The sequence below is a fragment of the Pseudophryne corroboree genome, chromosome 8 (genome assembly GCF_028390025.1).
Source record: "Pseudophryne corroboree isolate aPseCor3 chromosome 8, aPseCor3.hap2, whole genome shotgun sequence".
Classification (NCBI taxonomy): Eukaryota; Metazoa; Chordata; class Amphibia; order Anura; family Myobatrachidae; genus Pseudophryne; species Pseudophryne corroboree.
In genome coordinates, this window is record NC_086451.1 from 375,324,119 (window position 1) to 375,349,576 (window position 25,458).

The window sequence follows — 25,458 nt, forward strand, 5'->3', positions numbered from 1 at the left end:
CAACACCGGCTGACCCTGAAGCAGAGGCCTTGCTTGACTTAGGGCATTGTAAATGGCCCTTAGTTCCAGGATATTTATGTGAAAGGACGTTTCCATGCTTGACCACAAGCCCTGGAAATTTCTTCCCTGTGTGACTGCTCCCCAGCCTCTCAGGCTGGCATCCGTGGTCACCAGGACCCAGTCCTGAATGCCGAATCTGCGGCCCTCTAGAAGATGAGCACTCTGCAACCACCACAGGAGAGACACCCTTGTCCTTGGAGACAGGGTTATCCGCTGATGCATCTGAAGATGCGATCCGGACCATTTGTCCAGCAGATCCCACTGAAAAGTTCTTGCGTGGAATCTGCCGAATGGAATTGCTTCGTAAGAAGCCACCATTTTTCCCAGGACCCTTGTGCATTGATGCACTGACACTTGGCCTGGTTTTAGGAGGTTCCTGACTAGCTCGGATAACTCCCTGGCTTTCTCCTCCGGGAGAAACACCTTTTTCTGGACTGTGTCCAGAATCATCCCTAGGAACAGCAGACGTGTCGTCGGGATAAGCTGCGATTTTGGAATATTTAGAATCCACCCGTGCTGTCGTAGTACTACTTGAGATAGTGCTACTCCGACCTCTAACTGTTCCCTGGACCTTGCCCTTATCAGGAGATCGTCCAAGTAAGGGATAATTAAGACGCCTTTTCTTCGAAGAAGAATCATCATTTCGGCCATTACCTTGGTAAAGACCCGGGGTGCCGTGGACAATCCAAACGGCAGCGTCTGAAACTGATAGTGACAGTTCTGTACCACAAACCTGAGGTACCCTTGGTGAGAAGGGCAAATTGGGACATGGAGGTAAGCATCCTTGATGTCCAGAGACACCATATAGTCCCCTTCTTCCAGGTTCGCTATCACTGCTCTGAGTGACTCCATCTTGAATTTGAACCTTTGTATGTGAGTGTTCAAGGATTTCAGATTTAAAATAGGTCTTACCAAGCCGTCCGGCTTCGGTACCACAAACAGCGTGGAATAATACCCCTTTCCCTGTTGTAGGAGGGGTACCTTGATTATCACCTGCTGGGAATACAGCTTGTGAATGGCTTCCAATACCGCCTCCCTGTCGGAGGGAGACGTTGGTAAAGCAGACTTCAGGAACCGGCGAGGGGGAGACGTCTCGAATTCCAATTTGTACCCCTGAGATACTACCTGCAGGATCCACTTGCGAGTGAGCCCACTGCGCGCTGAAATTCTTGAGACGACCCCCCACCGTACCTGAGTCCGCTTGTAAGGCCCCAGCGTCATGCTGAGGACTTGGCAGAAGCAGGGGAGGGCTTCTGTTCCTGGGAAGAGGCTGCCTGCTGCAGTCTTTTTCCCCTTCCTCTGCCCCGGGGCAGATATGAGTGGCCTTTTGCCCGCTTGCCCTTATGGGGACGAAAGGACTGAGCCTGAAAAGACGGTGTCTTTTTCTGCTGAGAGGTGACCTGGGGTAAAAAGGTGGATTTCCCAGCCGTTGCCGTGGCCACCAGGTCCGATAGACCGACCCCAAATAACTCCTCCCCTTTATACGGCAATACTTCCATATGCCGTTTGGAATCCGCATCACCTGACCACTGTCGCGTCCATAACCCTCTTCTGGCAGAAATGGACAGCGCACTTACTCTTGATGCCAGAGTGCAAATATCCCTCTGTGCATCTCGCATATATAGAAATGCATCCTTTAAATGCTCTATAGTCAATAATATACTGTCCCTGTCCAGGGTATCAATATTTTCAGTCAGGGAATCCGACCAAGCCAGCCCAGCACTGCACATCCAGGCTGAGGCGATTGCTGGTCGCAGTATAACACCAGTATGTGTGTATATACTTTTTAGGATATTTTCCAGCTTCCTATCAGCTGGCTCCTTGAGGGCGGCCGTATCAGGAGACGGTAACGCCACTTGTTTTGATAAGCGTGTGAGCGCCTTATCTACCCTAGGGGGTGTTTCCCAACGCGCCCTAACCTCTGGCGGGAAAGGGTATAATGCCAATAATTTTTTAGAAATTAGCAGTTTTTTATCGGGGGAAACCCACGCTTCATCACACACCTCATTTAATTAATCTGATTCAGGAAAAACTACGGGTAGTTTTTTCACACCCCACATAATACCCTTTTTTGTGGTACTTGTAGTATCAGAAATGTTCAAAACCTCCTTCATTGCCGTGATCATGTAACGTGTGGCCCTACTGGAAAATACGTTTGTTTCCTCACCGTCGACACTGGAGTCAGTGTCCGTGTCTGGGTCGACCATCTGAGGTAACGGGCGCTTTAGAGCCCCTGACGGTGTTTGAGACGCCTGGACAGATACTAACTGATTTGCCGGCTGTCTCATGTCGTCAACAGTCTTTTGTAAAGTGCTGACACTATCACGTAATTCCTTCCATAAGACCATCCAGTCAGGTGTCGACTCCCTAGGGGGTGACATCACTATTACAGGCAATTGCTCCGCCTCCATACCATTTTCCTCCTCATACATGTCGACACAACGTACCGACACACAGCACACACACAGGGAATGCTCTGATAGAGGACAGGACCCCACTAGCCCTTTGGGGAGACAGAGGGAGAGTTTGCCAGCACACACCAGAGCGCTATATATATACAGGGATAACCTTATATAAGTGTTTTTCCCTTATATAGCTGCTGTATTTATTAATCTGCCAAATTAGTGCCCCCCCTCTCTTGTTTTACCCTGTTTCTGTAGTGCAGGACTGCAGGGGAGAGTCAGGGAGACGTCCTTCCAGCGGAGCTGTGAGGGAAAATGGCGCTTGTGTGCTGAGGAGATAGGCTCCGCCCCCTTCTCGGCGGCCTTTCTCCCGCTTTTTTAAGGAAAAACTGGCAGGGGTTAAATGCATCCATATAGCCCAGGAGCTATATGTGATGTATTTTTTGCCATCTAAGGTGTTTTTATTGCGTCTCAGGGCGCCCCCCCCCCAGCGCCCTGCACCCTCAGTGACCGGAGTGTGAAGTGTGCTGAGAGCAATGGCGCACAGCTGCGTTGCTGTGCGCTACCTTATTGAAGACAGGACGTCTTCTGCCGCCGATTTCCCGGACCTCTTCAGTCTCCTGGCTCTGTAAGGGGGCCGGCGGCGCGGCTCTGGGACCCATCCATGGCTGGGCCTGTGACCGTCCCTCTGGAGCTAATGTCCAGTAGCCTAAGAAGCCCAATCCACTCTGCACGCAGGTGAGTTCGCTTCTTCTCCCCTTAGTCCCTCGGTGCAGTGAACCTGTTGCCAGCAGGACTCACTGAAAATAAAAAACCTATACTTAAACTTTTTCACTAAGCAGCTCAGGAGAGCCACCTAGTGTGCACCCTTCTCGTTCGGGCACAAAAATCTAACTGAGGCTTGGAGGAGGGTCATAGGGGGAGGAGCCAGTGCACACCAGGTAGTCCTAAAGCTTTTACTTTTGTGCCCAGTCTCCTGCGGAGCCGCTATTCCCCATGGTCCTTACGGAGTTCCCAGCATCCACTAGGACGTCAGAGAAATACGTAATACAGTATATCTTTGTGAAAATCCTATATTAGATAAAACGTGACGCACCAAGCCCCCTCAGGTTATAGAATATAGGGATAGCAGGTTGAGTGAAAGACACGAAAAGGACACCACTCAGCTATCAAATGCACACACAAATAGTCACAGTCTGTATAATGCAGAGGTTATTACTGACAATAATACTGCACTGGACTAGCTTACACAGCTATATAACAATAGATATAACAGTACACAGTAAGAACTGGATGTATATCACAGGGTAATTGTACTAGGAAACCCTGACTAAGTGCACTCTCTCTTAACTAACACTGACTAAAAAAGGCAAGTAGAATACTTAAGTGTCTTGTAAAGTCACAGCACTGACAACCAGGCGGCTTTACATAGGAGGATTTGCCCAAGCATTTCCAGGAAGAGTGAGCTGAGGGATAATGGCGCCGCAGACACTGCCAGGGAGTGAGGGAGAGACAGATATGCAGCTCCAGGGCGGGAACATTTGTAGAAAATGGCACCCTGGGGCTGGGGAAGGGGCTTCAGGTCCAAGCTCTATACCCCTGCTGGCAAAACCACCGGGTACTGCGGGCTCTAATAAAACGGTTTATAGAGAAAACCTGACCTGTCCCATGCCCTGGTGATCTAGTGGGATCGCCTGTACTGCCACAGTGTCCACCGCCAGCGCGCGCAGCCCGCCTCCCACTGACCGCGCCGGATCGCAATAAAGACCGGGTCCCACAAGCAGGACCCACTTACCACCTCCCGAAGCGCGGCCATGCGATCCCGGAGAGCCCCCGTCGTGTGTGCCTGACAAGAAGAAAACCGGAGCCTCCTGCTGTAGTTACCCGGCAACCAGGGCTCGGGAGTGTACAGCGCCGCTGGGGAGAGCCGGAGCTGCAGCCGTGAATGTCCACTGACATGTACCACTGCTGCTGCCCTTGAAGTCTTCACTTTTTTCCTCAGAAAAAAGCTCTTCTTAGGGCTGCCTGGAGCAGCCCCTCTGTTAAGTGCCTGCTACTGAAGCACCAACTACAAAACTGAGATCATGTGCAGGGAGGCGGGGTGATATAGGAGGCGGCGCTATGCATTCTGGGAACAGTCAAAGCTTTGAGCCTGTTGGTGCCTCGGATCAAGATCCTACTCTACACCCCATTGTCCATTCCTTGTGGAGCCCAGTGTACCCCGCAGCAGAAAGAAGTAAATCACTGCTGCCTAGTGTTAACGTCATACAGACAGAACTGAACATTACACGCTTCTCACTTGAGTCACTGTGAGGAGCGCCGCTAAATAATTTGGGGTTGATTCGGAGCAGTATGTAAACTGAACGCAATTTCATTCATGGAACTAAATGCAGATATTTGCCTGTATGTGTCTACGCAACCACACCACCCTTATCCATCCGCTTGCTGAAATAGCCGTCATCATTAGCAATTTGATCTGCCTCACAGTTATGCCCTCTCAATTATTGGGGTCAATCCAATTAGCAGCGATGCGGATGCGAGTCATTGTGGCAGCGACTTCACTTAATGGCGGACCGAAATTGCACAAAAGTGCTGGCCACCCCATAGAGGTCCGAGTACCCTTCACGGCTAATTGGATTGACCCCATGGAGCGTGCTCAGTGCTAAAAAAGGTTTGCCTTCAACCCTGTTATCAGAGGGGAAATGCCTGGGTCATGGGTAAAGTCAGGAGAGAGCTTGTACAAGCATTTAGTGGATTGTAGACATACCATGAAACTTTAAGTCTTCCCTATAAAACAATTTGAAAAACATTTCTCTTGAATTAAAATCCCATACATATAGTACATAGTGGGATTCACAGGTGGATGGGATTAAAACATGCCCGGTGTTTTAATTTTCACATGCATTCCGATGGTTGCTTCTGGGGTGATGCATGGGGATGCGGTCAAGATGCCGCCGGCCGGAATCCCGGCGGTCGAAATACCGACCGCCACAATCCCGACATATTCTCCCTTCGTGGGTGTCCACGACACCCATAGAGGGAGAATATAATAGTGTGCCGAGCGTAGCGAGGCAACGTGCCCGCGGAACGCTCGCCACCCCTGTCGGGATTGTGTGGTCGGGATTCCGGCGTCTGTATTTCGACCACCGGGATTCTGGCCGGCGGCATTTAGTACTGATCCCAATGCATGATTTCCATATAATTTCAATAGGTGTTCCTGGGCGGTGACTAGGGGTGTGCGGCAACAGGCGTGTCAGCAGCAGGGAATATGTTGGAAGACGCCGTTCCACTAGCACCGACGGCCATGTACTTATGGACATTCAGTGCTACCACAGGTCTGCCTTAATGTCTCTGCATGCACATCGTCATCTCAATAGGACACCCATCGGCTGCGGCATTAACATAGAGACGATGTGTCCACCTCTAAATCACCACCAGTTTCTGCTTTCCAGACTCATTTTCTTATGCTCTATTGATTTAAATCCAGTCATCCATCTCTATCTTGTTCTGATGTAGCGCACTGAGAAAATGCAACCTGGAAAATGAGCCCACACTCACCTCTCCTGTCAGTAAGTAGATGATCCCCAGAGCGTGATTCAAAATCTTATCAGTCAATTGCTTCTTGTTCATTTTGGTAATCATTAGTGAGACTCTGGAGACGGTGAATGAGAACACAGATTAGATAAAAGGAAAGCAAATGGACTTTATTATTGTCCGATGTATAATGGACATTTAGGGGGGTGGGGGGGTCAATTAAGGGTGGATGACTTCGCCGAGCCTAACCAGCGCAGCAACAGCCGCATTGTACGGCATCTGGATCTCACACTAAACTGCTTGCAAGCCGGTTTGTGCAAATTCGGCCAGACGAGGGGTCCGAAAAGTGGTGCCATTGCCGGCATTTAAACACCGTAGCAATGGCAATTCGCACCCTTCGCCCGCATTTTTTCATTTCTCCTTAGTAACATAAGATAAGAGAGCAGTTAGGAGGACTGGGTGCCTGCAGTTCAAAGAGAAAAGATACAATCAGGATGTGAGGATACCAGGGTAAAGTTTAGATTGTTAAGCCCTGTCTGCAGGTTAGCCTCTTGCGTCACCCCTAGCTTTCCCAGTTACTCAATAGGCTAACTTAATCACCTGTCTAGTAGTGGGTGAAATATGCAATCTACTGTTATATATAAACAAAAATAGGATACAATACTAGCAAAAAAAGACCAATGTTAGGGAACTTAACTCACTGAAAATTACCCACACCTGTACTCTATTGCAGGAACCGGCAACTGGCGGACCGCGGTCCATCTCCGGACCGCGGTCCATCTCCGGACCGCAAATGACAGAACAGCGGACCGGTTTACTAATCTAAGATAAACTCTAATTATAAATACTGGCAGGATACTGGCAGGGGAAGGAAGATGGCAGTCACACTGTAATGACGCAGAGAGGCAAGAGCATCCATCTTCCTTCCCCTACAGAGCGGGCTGACGCGGCGTCCCACGTGAGCGGGCTGACGCTGCGTCCCACGTGAGCGGGCTGACGCTGCGTCCCACGTGAGCGGGCTGACGCTGCGTCCCACGTTTGCGGGCTGACGCTGCGTCCCACGTGAGCGGGCTGACGCTGCGTCCCACGTGAGCGGGCTGACGCTGCGTCCCACGTGAGCGGGCTGACGCTGCGTCACAGGACTGATGGAGGCTGAGGCGCTGAGTGGATCCCGCGCACCGCACCACAGCGTGGAGGAGCCCCGACTGGACCCAGCCCCCGCACCCAGGGGACTCACCCTCTCAAGAGGAAACCAAGCTACCAGGCGGCGAAGCCGGGAGGCACTTTTTAGTGCGTCTGCGGGTTGCGGCCTGCCCGTCCCCACGTACGCGGGCTTTGCACATAAGGGTGAGCAGTCATATTTTGAAACATATTTTGTGTCTGTATTGCACAAGAAAAGATACTGCGCTCCACTGTAGGGGTTTGGGATGCAATTAATTCTTACACCCTGGGAGTAAAGAAGTCATCGTATACATAAGATTACAATTATATTGGTGTCCACACAGGTGGCGGGTGCACTCTCACAAATGTACTCAGATTCTGTAGTTTACAAGATTACAATTAGGTATTACAAATGTATACAAATGAAAAAGGGAAGTATCACTGGCGCAAGATGTGTAATCGCCCATTAGTGGGGAAATATCACAGCCCAAACATCCCTGGGACATTCACAAGAACAAATAATCAAACATGAGAACACCAAGACCAGGCTTAGCACCTCTCTGGCTGAGAACATCAAGCCCGCCCCCGGGCCTAATCCCCAAGATGAACAAGGAACTGTGGGGCACAGGACCAGGTTCAGCAGGGACATCCCTATTGCTTCTAAGTATTGAGTATGCCCCCCACATTATCCTACCCACCCGTACTAATATCTAATCAAAATGTTAGCCCAATCCTACTCTGCCACTAGTTACCTGTTTTTTTTTTTTTTCCTCCATTGCTCGCTTCCACTCCACCATGTGTTTTTCCTGTAATGTTTACCTCCACTGATTGCACACCTTTCCATTGTGCCCTACATGCAGGGTACATCATACTACAACATAAGCATCAGTTTTCCCACATTTGACCTTGGCCCTTGTATGGCTCACCTCCCACAGTGTAACCTCCAAAGTGCGCCCAACATGGCTGCCCCATATGGTACACTTGTGGATGGGATGAAAAATACATAGGCCTGATGGTTTTGATGGAACCCTACTCTGAACTGTAGGACTCTGAAATCACCCCCATTTTGTGTCATCACTTCTAGGGGTGGACTATCCCACCCTGGGTAATCCTACGCCGAGCGCCTAATATGGCTGCTGCACCTGGTACCTTGTGAGGGTGGAATACACAACCCTTGGAAGTTATTACCCAAAATGCCTGCACCAATCCTGCGTTATGCTTTCTGTGGGCTTAAGGTTTTCTTTTATGTCTGTTGCTTGTCAATTGTTGTATTACTCAAATCCTCTGTATCATGTGCATTGTTTTTGATGTCTGTAAAGCGCCTTGAGTCCAGTTGGAGAAAGAGCGCTATATAAATAAAATTATTATTATTATTATTATTATTATTATTAAATACACAAACTTCTCAGTGCAGTGTGTATTTGTTTTATTATAATAAATTGATTTTTATTACTGATTTTCATCCCATTGTGTTGTGTGTGAAGTAAAACCCTGGGCTGTGATATTCCCCACTAATGGGCGATTACACATCTTTAAGGACTGTCCTAGTGCCAGTGATATGTCACTTTTTCATTTGTATACTATTCTAAGGAAATTGGTGTTTTCTCCCCCCTGTGGAGTGGTGTATCAAGGCAGCTGAGTCCTTTCTATTTGCTTATTGTAGATCAGGTGAATCCTGCATCCGGACCGGGTCTTGAACGGCACAAAGGGCACCCCGGTGACGCTGCAGTATACGTGGAGCATCCGTGAGTACGAATTACTAAGTTACTCAAACATCGTGTTGTGGATAAACATGTTTTATAAAAAGCGTAAAGTTGACACTGAAAATAGGAAGTTTCTGTCAGAGTGGACCGAACTATACTGTTTTACGCTGCCTGAAAGAACTGGAGCTGTTCCACGTTGCCTCATATGCAACAAGACGGTCGCTATTATTAAAAGTGAAAATTTAAAGCGACACTACGAAACAAATCATCAGGATTTTCATAAAAAGTTTACCCCTGGCAGTGCAGCGCGTAAAGACAAACTGCAGTCTTGTCTGTCTTCTTACAAAAATAGTACGGCTATACTAGTTTGGTACATGATCGAACAACAAAAATATGCAGGAGCAGCGTTGCGCATATCCTGGACGCTTAGTAAGCACCAGAAGCCATTTTCGGACTCTGAGATCGTAAAAGAATGTATGTTGGAAACAGTCACAGCACTTTTTGAAGAGAAGAAGGACATTCTTGCGGCTATTCAAGGCATTCCTTTGTCATCAAGAAGCAATACAAGAAGAACAGAAATTTTAGCTGCTGACAACAAAAGCAGCTTGCTCAAACTTCTACATAAGGCACCTTGTTACGCCATTGCACTTGACGAATCTTGCGACATTGTTGACAATGAACAAATGTCCATTTTTGTGCGATTTTATGACGTTGAAAGTAAACTAATTAGAGATGAGTTGCTAGCAATATTGCCATTTAAAGGCAAGACTCGCGGAGAAGATTTGTTCAAGACTTTTGATGAATTCATTACAAAATCAAACATTACCTATGATAAAATTGTGACCATTTCCACTGACGGCGCCCCGGCCATGATAGGCAAAGAAAAGGGTTTGGTAAAGAGAATCAGGGATAAGAATGCTGGGATATTATCTTATCAGTGCATAATTCATCAGACATCCCTTTGTGGCAAACTCAGTGCTACATTGAAAGACGTAATGGACACCTTGATTAAGTTGATCAATTTTATGAGGTCTCGCTCTGCTCTTCAGCACAGACAGTTCAAAGAGTTCTTGTCTGAATGTGATTCGGCCTATTCCGATTTATTACAACACAACAATGTTCGCTGGCTGAGTAAAGGCCAAGTTATTGAACGATTTTGGCACATAAAAGACGAAGTGACAGCATTCCTGGAAAATTTGAATACCGAAGAAGCAAGGAAGTACATGGAGTTCCTAGCCAACAAGTGCAACATGCTAGCTTTGTCTTTTCTGAAAGACATTCTCAAATATTTAAATGAGCTTAATACCGAGTTGCAAGGGAACGGAAAGTTAATATGTGATCTGATACAAAGTGTCTCTGCTTTCCGTCGCAAGCTTGATATACAGGTTGAGTATCCCATATCCAAATATTCCGAAATACGGAATATTACGAAATACGGACTTTTTTGAGTGAGATAGTGAAACCTTTGTTTTTTGATGGCTCACTGTACACAAACTTTGTTTAATACACAAAGTTATTAAAAATATTGGCTAAAATGACCTTCAGGCTGTGTGTATAAGGTGTATATGAAACATAAATGCATTCTGTGCTTAGACTTAGGTCCCATCGCCATGATATCTCATTATGGTATGCAATTATTCCAAAATACGGAAAAATCCGATATCCAAAATATCTCTGGTCCCAAGCATTTTGGATAAGGGATACTCAACCTGTATTTGAAAAAGACATTGAAAAGCAAGAATTTATTCATTTTCCAACTACTCTTCAATTAAGAAAAAATTATTCTGAAATGGACACTGCAGTATTTTCAAGTTTTGTCTCAGATCTTAGGAGGGAATTTGCAGCAAGATTCCAAGACTTTGCAGAGATAGGGAAACCGTCACATTTTATAAAAACTCCTTACGAAGTTTCTCCAGCGGGAGAATGGACTGATGTAGCTGAGAAGTTGTTCGGAATTTCAAAACGTATCCTTCAAATGGAGATAATCGACATGCAAGATGTTTCCTTGAAAATGTACAAAACTGCATCTACTGAAGATTTTTGGGCTAAGCATGTTTTAGACAAGTACACAAATTGTAAAAACAAAAATCAACATAGCCACCAAGTTTGGCTCCACATACATATGCGAGACCTCTTTTGCCAAGATGAATTTTCTGAAAAACAGACATCGATCAAGGTTAACAGATGCCCACCTTGAAGTTGTTCTCCAAGAGTTCCAAACTTTAAAAAACTGTCTCAGGATCGGAAATGCAATTTCTCGCATTAAGGGAGTGATTCAGGTTGGTTTGCAAAAGCAAAGTTCTTCTTTAATGTACAAAAACATGTGCACTGCAGGTGGGACTGATGTAAAATGTGCAGAGAGTTACATTTGGGTTTGGTGTGTTCAACTGAAACCTAAATTGCAGTGTAAAAATAAAGCAGCCAGGATTTACCCTGCACAGAAACAAAATAACCCATTTAAAGCTAACTCTCTCTGCAAATGTTATATCTGCCACACCTGCAGTGCACATTGGGGGTAATTCTGAGTTGATCGCAGCAGGATCTTTGTTAGCAGTTGGGCAAAACTATGTGCACTGCAGGGGAGGCAGATATAACATGTGCAGAGAGAGTTAGATTTGGGTGTGGTGTGTTCAATATGCAATCTAAATTGCAGTGTAAAAATAAAGCAGCCAGCCAGTATTTACCCTGCACAGAAACAAAATAACCCACCCAAATCTAACTCTCTCTGCACATGTTATATCTGCCCCCCCTGCAGTGCACATGGTTTTACCCATCTGCTATCAAATTTGATGCTGCAATCAACTCGGAATTACCCCCATGGTTTTGCACAACTGCTAACAATCAACTCTGAATTACCCCCATGGTTTTGTCCATTAAAGAAGGAGTTTGCTTTTGCAAACCAACCTGAATCACTGCCTAAGAGTAACAAAGACCCGTATTTTTTACACCAGCACCGGGCTCCACTAGCTGGAGAGATAATGCCACAGCCGGGGCACACTTTTATACCGGTCCCTGTGGCCGTGGCATTAAATCCCCAACTAGTCATCCCTGGCCGGGGGTACCCTGGAGGAGTGGTGACCCCTTAAATAAAGGGGTCCCCCCCCCCTCCAGCCACCCAAGGGTCAGGGGTGAAGCCCGAGGCTGTCCCCCCCATCCATGGGCTGATAGCCTTGTGTAAAATCAAAGATTATTGGTTTTTTTTTTTTTTTTTCAGAAGAACTACAAGTCCCAGCAAGCCTCCCCCGCAAGCTGGTACTTGGAGAACCACAAGTACCAGCATGGGGGCCCCCCGCTGGTACCTGTAGTTCTACTGCAAAAAAAATACCCAAATAAAAACAGGACACGCACACCGTGAAAGTAAAACTTTATTACATACATGCCGACACACACATACTTACCCATGTTCACACGCCGACCTCTGTCCACTTCTCCAAGTAGAATACGGGGTACCTGAAAATAAATTTATACTCACCTAAATCCAGTGTGTCCTGTTCTTTTTTTGTAATCCACGTACTTGGCAAAAAAACATGGGACTCCTTTCCCCGAATGCTGAGACCCCCCCGTGACTCCTGTCACAGAGGGTCCCTTCAGCCAATCAGGGAGCGCCACGTCGTGGCACTCTCCTGATTGGCTATGCGAGTCTGAGCTGGCAGACAGTGCATTGCAAAGCCGCTCCATTATATTCTATAGTGGGAACTTTGCGGTCAGTGGTGAGGTCAGACGCGCTTAGCCAATCAGGAGAGTGCCACGACGTGGCGATCCCTGATTGGCTGAAGGGACCCTCTGTGACAGGAGTCACGGGGAGTCTCAGCATTCGGGGAAAGGGGTCCCATGTGTAAACATGGGACCCCTTTCAGTTCGTGGATCGGGTATGCGGTTAGATTTTTTGCCAAGTACATGGATTACAAAAAAAAACACAAAAAAAAAAAAACACAGGACACACTGGATTTAGGCGAGTATAATTTTAATTTCAGGTACCCCGGATTCTACTTGGAGACGTGGACAGAGTCGGCATGTGAACATAGGTAAGTATGTGTGTGTCGGCATGTTTGTAATAAAGTTGTACTTTCACGGTGTGCATATCCTGTTTTTATTTGGGTATTTTTTTTGCAGGAGAACTACAGGTACCAGCGGGCCCGTTTCCCCCCCACATGCTGGTACTTGTGGTTCTCCAAGTACCAGCTTGCGGGGGAGGCTTGCTGGGACTTGTAGTTCTTCTGCAAAAAACCAATATGCTTTGATTTTACACAAGGCTATCAGCCCCCCATCCGCAGCCCTTGGATGGGGGAGGGGGGGGGTTGGGGGGGACAGCCTAGGGCTTCACCCCTGGCCCTTGGGTGGCTGGAGGGGGGGTGGGACCCATTGATTTAAGGGGTCCCCACTCCTCCAGGGTACCCCGGCCAGGGGTGACTAGTTGGGGATTTAATGCCACGACTGCAGGGACCGGTATAAAAGTGTCCCCAGTCTGTGGCATTATCTCTCCAGCTAGTGGAGCCCGGTGCTGGTGTTAAAAATACGGGGGGGGGACCCCTACGCTTTTTGTCCCCCCGCATTTTTTGCACCAGGACCCAACGCAGAGCCCGGTGCTGGTTCTAAAAATACGGGGGATCCCATGTAAATTTTTTCCCCGTATTTTTACAACCAGGACCGGCTCAAAGAGCCCGAGGCTGGTTATGCTTAGGAGGGGGGACCCCACGCAATTTTTTTTTTAAGGGTTTTTAACCATTTTTGTGCCGTCCGAAAAGTCGAATCCAGGACGCACTTATCCGTCAATTGGTCCGTTTTTCGACAGCGGGACTGTCGAATCCGTTTTTTATTGAATATGTCGAATTCCGGCACCCGCCGGACGGAATTCCGCGGTCGAATTGTGTCAAATTTAAAAACGGGCGAAAAAAAGCCGCAATTCGCCCGGAATTGCATATACCCCGTAATGTCTAGTAAAGTTTTATTTAAGGCTTCAAATTCCTTTTAAGGAATGTAGTATATTGCTTGTTTCAGCAACAAAATAAAAGCTTGTTATTATTTACATTCCAGATATTTGATTTTGTGTTTTTTTTGGACCTCGGTCAAAATAATTAGATAACATCCGGACTCCATTAAAAATTACTTGCCTACCCCTGCTCTATTTTCTTTGCCCTAGTCACTTCAATAAGAAATCCCGACTGCTGAGCTATGCTTGTTACTTCTCTAACTACATGGTCCCCACAGTGCTCAATGATGCCCTGCTTTGGCTGGTACATAAAGAAGGCACAGTCCAAGGATCACTGTCCTCCAATAACATGGGACCCCTTTCAGTCCGGCTTGGTCGGGTGTTCGTGTTGTGTTTTTGCCAAGTACGTGGATTTATCTCTGGACACTGGATCAGGTGAGTCTAATTTTTTTCACAGGTACCCCGGATCGTCGGAGACGAGACGTGGCAGTCGACGGGTCTACATAGGTAAGTATGTGTGTGTCGGCAGGTGTGCAATAAAGTTTTACTCTCAAGGTGTGTGTCTCCTGTTTTTATTTGGGTATTTTTTTCCCAGTAGTACTACAGGTACCAGCGGGCCTGTTTTTCTCCCGCATGCTGATACTTGTGGTTCTCCAAGTACCAGCTTGCGGGGGAGGCTTGCTGGGACTTGTAGTACTACTGGAAAAAACAATATTCTTCCAATTTTCTCAAGGCTATCAGCCTCTCATCCGCAGCCCTTGGATGGGGGGACACAGCCTCGGGCTTCACCCCTGGCCCTTGGGTGGCTGGGGGGGGGGACCCCTTGATTGAAGGGGTCCCCACTCCCCCAGGGTACCCCGGCCAGGGGTGACTAGTTGGATATTTAATGCCACGGCCGCAGGGCACTGTATAAAAGTGACCCCCGGCTGTGGCATTATCTGTCCAGCTAGTGGAGCCCGATGCTGGTGTAAAAAATACGGGGGACCCCTACTCTTTTTGTCCCCCGTATTTTTTGCACCAGGCGCAAAGCCCGGTGCTGGTTTTAAAAATACGGGGGATCCCCTGTCCATTTTGTCCCCGGATTTTTAGAACCAGGACCAGCTCAAAGAGCCCGAGGCTGGTTATGCTTTGGAGGGGGGACCCCACGCCATTTTTTTTCGGGTTTTTTCCTGTTTTTAAAAAAACGGATCAAAATCCGTCAAATCGGCCGTTTTTCGCCCGCGGGACTGTCGAATCCGTTTTTTATTGAATATGGTCAATTGGACGGTCGAATTAAAAAACGGCCGATAATTTGCCGCAATTAGCGGCAAATTATCGGCCGTTTTTTAATATACCCCTAAGTATCTATAGAGCATAATTCTCCCTAGTGTATCCTTTCTTACATATGCCATTAGTTTTAATAGCAGTAGCTCTGAACCGTTATGCTGCACTCATCAATGAGTCTGCAGTGCAATTTTATATGTAATATATGTGGGACCCTATAAATAACGGATAGTGAGAATATTAGACGGATTTCCTGTTTCGATTTAGCTCAAACTGGACTTAAGATTTAAAATAGGTTGAGGGAAAAATATGGGGATGCTGGGTTTCAGATATACTTGACAGATTAAGTGACAAAGAAATGTTTGCAACAAATAGTGCATGAATATTTGGGGCTTTACAAAAAATGTATACAACTATAATATTGTAATGTAACTAAGGCTGAAAATACAAGTAGTTCAAATGTGGGAAGACATCACAAACCTTTAAAGATTAACAAAAATGCAACTGAATGAAATAGAATATATGCAATTCTTTCGCACCCTTCCCGGTATACTGCCTTATTGATAGCACCCAATCTGCATTGCTCAATGACTTGTATTTGCTGTATCCAAAATGAAATCTGCTATGCAATGCAACTAAATCTTTTTAAAATTGCCCTCTCTTATAATGACAGGATATAGTTTATATTGCAAATAGAAAACCAAATTATAATTGTGTCCCACTTTTAAAGGTCCCAAACAGCAAATAAAATGTCTGTATTTCTAAACATTACATACACAACACCCAAGTTGAGCTCCTTCACGGTGACTGACAGCTGATCATTTTGGGGTATATTCAATTCATGTTGGATCCTGTCCGCCATGAAAGTGTTCAATGACTCGGCCAAACTCGACATTTGGCCCGTTCCAGACGATGTCAATCCAACTTTTTTTAAAGTAGGATTGACATTGGGGGTCATTCTGACCCGTTCGCACGCAGCGGTTCTTCGCTGCGGTGCGAACGGGTCAGGACTACGGCTGCGTGGCGCCCGCAATACGCACGCATGTAGTCGCTGGGCGGCGCCGCCAGTGCAGACAGTGAGCGTAGCGGCAAGGCATGGCGAGCCGAACGCAGGCGTTTGGAGGACAGATGTCTGACGTCAATCCCGGGACCTTCGTCGCTGGATCTGTCTCACAGGGTAAGTAACTCTTACCCTGGTCTTGTTTTGCAGGAAACTTTTTTAGCGTAGCAGGGCTGCACAAGCGATCGCAGCCCTGCTATACTAAAATACACTCCCCCATAGGCGGCGTCTAGTTGATCACACGAGCAGCAAAAAGTTGCTACATGCGATAAACTCGAAATGAGGGCCCTTGTCAGAAACGGGGCTAAAACCTGTCGAGTTTGGCTGTGTTCCTGACAATAAACATGGATTCCGACAATCCACGTGTTTACCAACAAGTCAGGAATTCCCGACTTGCCGGAAAAAAACAAGACCCATTGAATAGGTCGGAACTCCTTCCGACCTAAAACAGTTGGAAACAGACATCTTTCCGACAAGACGGCAGTTTCCAACTTCAATTGAATACCCCCTATAAAGTATATCTCGAAAACATGGCATGTCATGTACAATTATAAAATCCAGCAAAAGCTATAAGCTGGGTACACACTAGACCAGGGGTTCTCAAACTCGGTCCTCAGCACCCCACACAGTGCATGTTTTGCAGGTAACCTAGCAAGTGCACAGGTGTATTAATTACTCACTGACCCATTTTAAAAGGTCCACAGGTGGAGCTAATTATTTCACCTGTGATTCTGTAAGGAGACCTGCAAAACATGCACCGTGTGGGGTCCTGAGGACCGAGTTTGAGAACATGTGCACTAGACGGCCATCAATCTTGCTGATGGTCGGGGCAGTTTTACCTTCGCCCCACACCACGCAAGAATGGAGATACACATTAGCCATTTTACTAAATGACTAAACAACATCTCATACACTGCATGGCGCCGCAAACAATATCACCCAATCTGACTGCAGATCTGAAGATGCAATGAACGACGCACAGAAGCGCACAATAGTGCGTACACACTAGAAAATGTAAACGATTTGTCGTTCCAATTCGGCTCAAAACAACAAATAGTCCAAAATATCGTCTAGTGTGTACCCAGCTTTACATGCAAAAGTTTATAATCTAGAGAGAAGGATACAAGCTTGTAATTTTGTCTTATGGTCGGGCAGACGAGACCTCCTCTGTCCATTAGCCTTCAAGGCAGCAGTCTCAGGTGCATCCAGTTCTGGTTTTCCATAGTTACCCATTTCCTCCCTTACGGTCATTATCAGAGCTGGGATTTAAATGCTATTTTATGTTGCAAGGTATGTGCATAAATATAGAAAATTGAGAGTAGGCAGCGCTATAGATGAAGTGATTGGAATTGACAATGATATGATAATAAAACAATTTACTATGTTAAAAAGCAATTAAAACCACTTAAAAGATAATTTCTCTCCTCAGAATTATGTAAATGATGAAATACATACACCTCATTCAGTTAATATATCTGTATATAGTCAGACCAATTGGTGTCTGTTCCTGAATATCTACCCAGGTAAGTCCACTAGTCCCACAGAGGATATGGAATAAATTAGCACAGTTCGGTTGTTGAATATTTACCGGTCACCGTGTTAGAGGTGGAAAGGCTTCCATGAGTAAAAAATAAGAATTTACTTACCGATAATTCTATTTCTCGTAGTCCGTAGTGGATGCTGGGGACTCCGTCAGGACCATGGGGATTAGCGGCTCCGCAGGAGACAGGGCACAAAAGTAAAAGCTTTAGGACTAGGTGGTGTGCACTGGCTCCTCCCCCTATGACCCTCCTCCAAGCCTCAGTTAGGATACTGTGCCCGGACGAGCGTACACAATAAGGAAGGATTTTGAATCCCGGGTAAGACTCATACCAGCCACACCAATCACACTGTACAACTTGTGATCTGAACCCAGTTAACAGCATGATAACAGAGGAGCCTCTGAAAAGATGGCTCACAACAATAATAACCCGATTTTTGTAACAATAACTATGTACAAGTATTGCAGACAATCCGCACTTGGGATGGGCGCCCAGCATCCACTACGGACTACGAGAAATAGAATTATCGGTAAGTAAATTCTTATTTTCTCTGACGTCCTAAGTGGATGCTGGGGACTCCGTCAGGACCATGGGGATTATACCAAAGCTCCCAAACGGGCGGGAGAGTGCGGATGACTCTGCAACACCGAATGAGAGAACTCCAGGTCCTCCTCAGCCAGGGTATCAAATTTGTAGAATTTTGCAAACGTGTTTGCCCCTGACCAAGTAGCAGCTCGGCAAAGTTGTAAAGCCGAGACCCCTCGGGCAGCCGCCCAAGATGAGCCCACCTTCCTTGTGGAATGGGCATTTACAGATTTTGGCTGTGGCAGGCCTGCCACAGAATGTGCAAGCTGAATTGTACTACAAATCCAACGAGCAATCGTCTGCTTAGAAGCAGGAGCACCCAGCTTGTTGGGTGCATACAGGATAAACAGCGAGTCAGTTTTCCTGACTCCAGCCGTCCTGGAAACATATATTTTCAGGGCCCTGACAACGTCTAGCAACTTGGAGTCCTCCAAGTCCCTAGTAGCCGCAGGCACCACAATAGGTTGGTTCAGGTGAAACGCTGACACCACCTTAGGGAGAAACTGGGGACGAGTCCGCAGTTCTGCCCTGTCCGAATGGAAAATCAGATATGGGCTTTTGTGAGACAAAGCCGCCAATTCTGACACTCGCCTGGCCGAGGCCAGGGCCAACAGCATGGTCACTTTCCATGTGAGATATTTCAAATCCACAGATTTGAGCGGTTCAAACCAATGTGATTTGAGGAATCCCAGAACTACGTTGAGATCCCACGGTGCCACTGGAGGCACAAAAGGGGGTTGTATATGCAGTACTCCCTTGACGAATGTCTGGACTTCAGGAACTGAAGCCAATTCTTTCTGGAAGAAAATAGACAGGGCCGAAATTTGAACCTTAATGGACCCCAATTTGAGGCCCATAGACACTCCTGTTTGCAGGAAATGCAGGAATCGACCGAGTTGAAATTCCTCCGTGGGGGCCTTCCTGGCCTCACACCACGCAACATATTTTCGCCAAATGCGGTGATAATGTTGTGCGGTCACCTCCTTCCTGGCTTTGACCAGGGTAGGTATGACCTCTTCCGGAATGCCTTTTTCCCTTAGGATCCGGCGTTCAACCTCCATGCCGTCAAACGCAGCCGCGGTAAGTCTTGGAACAGACAAGGTCCTTGCTGAAGCAAGTCCCTTCTTAGCGGCAGAGGCCATGGGTCCTCTGTGAGCATCTCTTGAAGTTCCGGGTACCAAGTCCTCCTTGGCCAATCCGGAGCCACGAGTATAGTTCTTACTCCTCTCCGTCTTATAATTCTCAGTACCTTGGGTATGAGAGGAAGAGGAGGGAACACATACACTGACTGGTACACCCACGGTGTTACCAGAGCGTCCACAGCTATTGCCTGAGGGTCCCTTGACCTGGCGCAATACCTGTCCAGTTTTTTGTTGAGGCGGGACGCCGTCATGTCCACCTTTGGTTTTTCCCAATGGTTCACAATCATGTGGAAGACTTCCGTGTGAAGTCCCCACTCTCCCGGGTGGAGGTCGTGCCTGCTGAGGAAGTCTGCTTCCCAGTTGTCCACTCCCGGAATGAACACTGCTGACAGTGCTATCACATGATTTTCCGCCCAGCGAAGAATCCTTGCAGCTTCTGCCATTGCCCTCCTGCTTCTTGTGCCGCCCTGTCTGTTTACGTGGGCGACTGCCGTGATGTTGTCCGACTGGATCAGCACCGGTTGACCCTGAAGCAGAGGTCTTGCTAGGCTTAGAGCATTGTAAATTGCCCTTAGCTCCAGCATATTTATGTGAAGTCTCCAGACTTGACCACACTCCCTGGAAATTTCTTCCCTGTGTGACTGCTCCCCAGTACCTCAGGCTGGCATCCGTGGTCACCAGGACCCAGTCCTGAATGCCAAATCTGCGGCCCTCTAATAGATGAGCACTCTGCAGCCACCACAGAAGAGACACCCTTGTCCTTGGAGACAGGGTTATCCGCTGATGCATCTGAAGATGCGATCCGGACCATTTGTCCAGCAGATCCCACTGAAAAGTTCTTGCGTGAAATCTGCCGAATGGAATCGCTTCGTAGGAAGCCACCATTTTTCCCAGGACCCTTGTGCAATGATGCACTGACACTTTTCCTGGTTTTAGGAGGTTCCTGACTAGCTCGGATAACTCCCTGGCTTTCTCCTCCGGGAGAAACACCTTTTTCTGGACTGTGTCCAGAATCATCCCTAGGAACAGCAGACGTGTCGTCGGGATAAGCTGCGATTTTGGAATATTTAGAATCCACCCGTGCTGTTGTAGCAGTACCCGAGATAGTGCTACTCCGACCTCCAACTGTTCCTTGGACTTTGCCCTTATCAGGAGATCGTCCAAGTAAGGGATAATTAAGACGCCTTTTCTTCGAAGAAGAATCATCATTTCGGCCATTACCTTGGTAAAGACCCGGGGTGCCGTGGACAATCCAAATGGCAGCGTCTGAAACTGATAGTGACAGTTCTGTACCACGAACCTGAGGTACCCTTGGTGAGAAGGGCAAATTGGGACATGGAGGTAAGCATCCTTGATGTCCAGGGACACCATATAGTCCCCCTCTTCCAGGTTCGCTATCACTGCTCTGAGTGACTCCATCTTGAATTTGAACCTTTGTATGTAAGTGTTCAAAGATTTCAGATTTAGAATAGGTCTCACCGAGCCGTCTGGCTTCGGTACCACAAATAGTGTGGAATAATATCCCTTCCCTTGTTGAAGGAGGGGTACTTTGATTATCACCTGCTGGGAATACAGCTTGTGAATTGCTTCCAATACTGCCTCCCTGTCGGAGGGAGACGTTGGTAAAGCAGACTTCAGGAACCTGCGAGGGGGAGACGTCTCGAATTCCAATCTGTACCCCTGGGAAACTACCTGTAGGATCCAGGGATCCACTTGCGAGTGAGCCCACTGCGCGCTGAAACTCTTGAGACGACCCCCCACCGCACCTGAGTCCGCTTGTAAGGCCCCAGCGTCATGCTGAGGACTTGGCAGAAGCTGTGGAGGGCTTCTGTTCCTGGGAAGGGGCTACCTGCTGCAGTCTTTTTCCCTTTCCTCTACCCCGGGGCAGATATGACTGGCCTTTTGCCCGCTTGCCCTTATGGGGACGAAAGGACTGAGGCTGAAAAGACGGTGTCTTTTTCTGCTGAGAGGTGACTTGGGGTAAAAAGGTGGATTTTCCAGCTGTTGCCGTGGTCACCAGGTCCGATAGACCGACCCCAAATAACTCCTCCCCTTTATACGGCAATACTTCCATGTGCCGTTTGGAATCTGCATCACCTGACCACTGTCGTGTCCATAAACATCTTCTAGCAGAAATGGACATCGCACTTACTCTTGATGCCAGAGTGCAAATATCCCTCTGTGCATCTCGCATATATAGAAATGCATCCTTTAAATGCTCTATAGTCAATAAAATACTGTCCCTGTCAAGGGTATCAATATTTTCAGTCAGGGAATCCGACCAAGCCACCCCTGCGCTGCACATCCAGGCTGAGGCGATTGCTGGTCGCAGTATAACACCAGTATGTGTGTATATACTTTTTAGGATATTTTCCAGCTTCCTATCAGCTGGCTCCTTGAGGGCGGCCGTATCTGGAGACGGTAACGCCACTTGTTTTGATAAGCGTGTGAGCGCCTTATCCACCCTGGGGGGTGTTTCCCAACGCGCCCTAACTTCTGGCGGGAAAGGGTATAATGCCAATAATTTCTTAGATATTAGCAATTTTTTATCGGGGGAAACCCACGCATCATCACACACTTCATTTAATTCATCTGATTCAGGAAAAACTACGGGTAGTTTTTTCACACCCCACATAATACCCTTTTTTGTGGTACTTGTAGTATCAGAAATATGCAAAGCCTCCTTCATTGCCCTGATCATGTAACGTGTGGCCCTACTGGAAAATACGTTTGTTTCTTCACCGTCGACACTGGAGTCAGTGTCCGTGTCGACCGACTGAGGTAATGGGCGCTTTAGAGCCCCTGACGGTGTTTGAGACGCCTGGACAGGCACTAACTGATTTGCCGGCTGTCTCATGTCATCAACAGTTTTTTGTAAAGTGCTGACACTATCACATAATTCCTTAAATAAGACCATCCAGTCAGGTGTCGACTCCCTAGGGGGTGACATCACTAATACAGGCAATTGCTCCGCCTCCACACCATTTTCCTCCTCATACATGTCGACACACGCGTACCGACACACAGCACACACACAGGGAATGCTCTGATAGAGGACAGGACCCCACTAGCCCTTTGGGGAGACAGAGGGAGAGTTTGCCAGCACACACCAGAGCGCTATATATGTATAGGGACAACCTTATAAATAAGTGTTTCTCCCTTATAGCTGCTATATATGTTTATATGCCAAATTAGTGCCCCCCCCCTCTCTTTTTAACCCTGTTTCTGTAGTGCAGGACTGCAGGGGAGAGTCAGGGAGACGTCCTTCCAGCGGAGCTGTGAGGGAAAATGGCGCTTGTGTGCTGAGGAGATAGGCTCCACCCCCTTCACGGCGGCCTTTCTCCCGCTTTTTATGAGGTAAAACGGCAGGGGTTAAATACATCCATATAGTCCAGGAGCTATATGTGATGTATTTTTAGCCATATATAGTGTTTACATTGCGTCTCAGGGCGCCCCCCCCCCCCCCAGCGCCCTGCACCCTCAGTGACCGGAGTGTGAAGTGTGCTGAGAGCAATGGCGCACAGCTGCAGTGCTGTGCGCTACCTTTCTTGAAGACAGGACGTCTTCTGCCGCCGATTTCTGGACCTCTTCACTCTTCTGGCTCTGTAAGGGGGCCGGCGGCGCGGCTCCGGGACCCATCCATGGCTGGGCCTGTGATCGTCCCTCTGGAGCTAATGTCCAGTAGCCAAGAAGCCCAATCCACTCTGCACGCAGGTGAGTTCGCTTCTTCTCCCCTTAGTCCCTCGATGCAGTGAGCCTGTTGCCAGCAGGACTCACTGAAAATAAAAAACCTAAGTCTAACTTTTACTCTAAGCAGCTCAGGAGAGCTACCTAGATTGCACCCTTCTCGGCCGGGCACAAAAACCTAACTGAGGCTTGGAGGAGGGTCATAGGGGGAGGAGCCAGTGCACACCACCTAGTCCTAAAGCTTTTACTTTTGTGCCCTGTCTCCTGCGGAGCCACTAATCCCCATGGTCCTGACGGAGTCCCCAGCATCCACTTAGGACGTCAGAGAAATCCATGTTGGAATTTAATGTCCTCATTTATAGCGGTGGGTGCTGTAGTTGTCCTCTTATTGATGCACAAAGAGCTGATGATGGGTCCGGGGTTGGTTCAGACACTCAGTTGCAGTCACAGAAGCTGAAGTGGTGCAGAGCAGGGGGTACTGACGCGTTTCGCTGCTCCCCAAAAGTTTGCAGCTTTATCAAAGGATACCATGCAGTGTATGAATGGGGTTTATATACCCTTGCTAATGAGGAGGATTGGTAATACTTGTAACAGGAAGTCAATCCAATCACTTCAAATAATGTCTAAAACATGTATACAATATCTAGGAGGCAGACCTATTATATACATTTAATGCATAAACCTGTTAAGATCCTATTAATAAGATCTATTCCATATGCAAACTTTAATTAGGTTCATTCTGTATATCTGGGAAAAGTACATAGAGCGATTTTTAACCAATGGGTAAAGTGGTTTATTATTTATTTCTATGGTAACTGTGTATCATGCACCCCTTTTGGTTACAGAAATAGATTGGCTGTAATTCCAGTCTATCGGAGCCTTATCTGTTGGTTGGTCAGTCGCAGTCACATGACTGCAAGTGTCTCATATCTCTGACTTATTCATTGTTTAATATGGTCTCACTTCCGGGTCACGTGACGCACACCCGGTCACGCGCCCGGGTCACATGTTCCGGCGCCGACCCGCGACCAGGAAGTGAGCACACAGCTTGTAAAAAGATGAAAATCTTCATATATTAAGAAGGAAATGAATATTTGTAAGGGAGCATTAACTATTGAATAATCAATCGCGGTCACATGACCGCTGATATCATAAGTCGCTGGCTTATGTTTGTTCCATGTGGTCTCGCTTCCGGGTCACGTGCCCCGGCGCCGATCCGCGACCAGGAAGTAGACACTTATGTGGGGAGGGAAATCCTCATTTGAAAAAATTGATTACTCAAAAAAACAAATGTTCAACTTCACATCACACATTACTTAGGATGGGCAGTTTATGTCTTTATGTATAAAAATGCCCAATGAGGGGGAGGTACAAATGCTACATAGGCTATAAGGTGTCACATGACTCGGACGAGTCCGGTCATGTGACACTAATGGGAATATCTTCACTTATCTTCAATTTTAAGGAAGCTAGGAGCTAGTATATTTCTTAGGGATACATTCTTTTTAAAAATGAAACAGGGTTCTATTGGTAGGTCTTCTATTAATAAATGATCCTGCTTTAGAATGCTGTAGTTCTTTATGATTCGTTTAATTTCAGAACACTGGTCATTATAGGTAGATATAAATGCTACCTGTTTATTTAGCTGCTTAAGGGGTTTCATTTTTTGAACTAATAAGTCTTCCCTATCCAATAGGAGCAGCTAAATAAACCCCGTTTCATTTTTAAAAAGAATGTATGCCTAAAAAATATACTAGCTCCCTTAAAAGTGAAGATAGAATTATACAACGTGAAGATAATCTCTGATGGCTTCCATCTAAACCAAAAGGTTTCTATAAATGTGGTGGGGATAAATGCATCACATGTAATCACGTACAGGAAACTAAATTAAAATCTAGTAATAGTCATCAGAACTCTTGGGATATTAGAAGTTTTATCAATTCCAATAGTTCCTATGTCATTTACATACTAGTTAGCAGTTGCAATCAAAAATATATGGGCCGAACAACTAGAAAATTACAGGTCAGATTTTTAGAACATCGTAGGAATATCCTGAATCACATACTGACAGTGTATCTAAGCATTTTTTTTGACCATCATAATGGGGATCCAGGAAGCTTGAAATTGGTAGTGGAACATATACCAACCATAAGTAGAGGAGGAGATCGCTTCAAGAAATTAATTGGATGCATAAAGTAGGCTCTATTTACCCCGAAGGGTTGAACGAAGCAGTAGAATTAAATGTATTGTTATAATGTCCATTTATGTACTGAATTTACTTTTTATTCTTTAGTATATTTTATTAACCATTAATGTGTGCAAAACAGACCATATTGCCTTCCATATTGGATAAGAACAAATAACTAATGGAAGAGAAATTTATTTTTTCT

At 46.8% G+C, this 25,458-nt stretch overlaps 1 protein-coding gene across 1 annotated transcript in view; it reads right to left on the bottom strand.

The window, feature by feature from the left end:
- The window catches only part of LOC134949168 (zinc finger protein 888-like), a 104,764-nt gene that overhangs the window by 71,760 nt on the left and 7,546 nt on the right, over positions 1–25,458 (bottom strand). The window contains exon 2 of the mRNA XM_063937590.1: positions 6,021–6,114. Coding sequence (XP_063793660.1) covers positions 6,021–6,104 — 84 coding nt within the window. The 5' untranslated portion in view covers positions 6,105–6,114. The remainder of the gene's footprint in view (positions 1–6,020; positions 6,115–25,458) is intronic.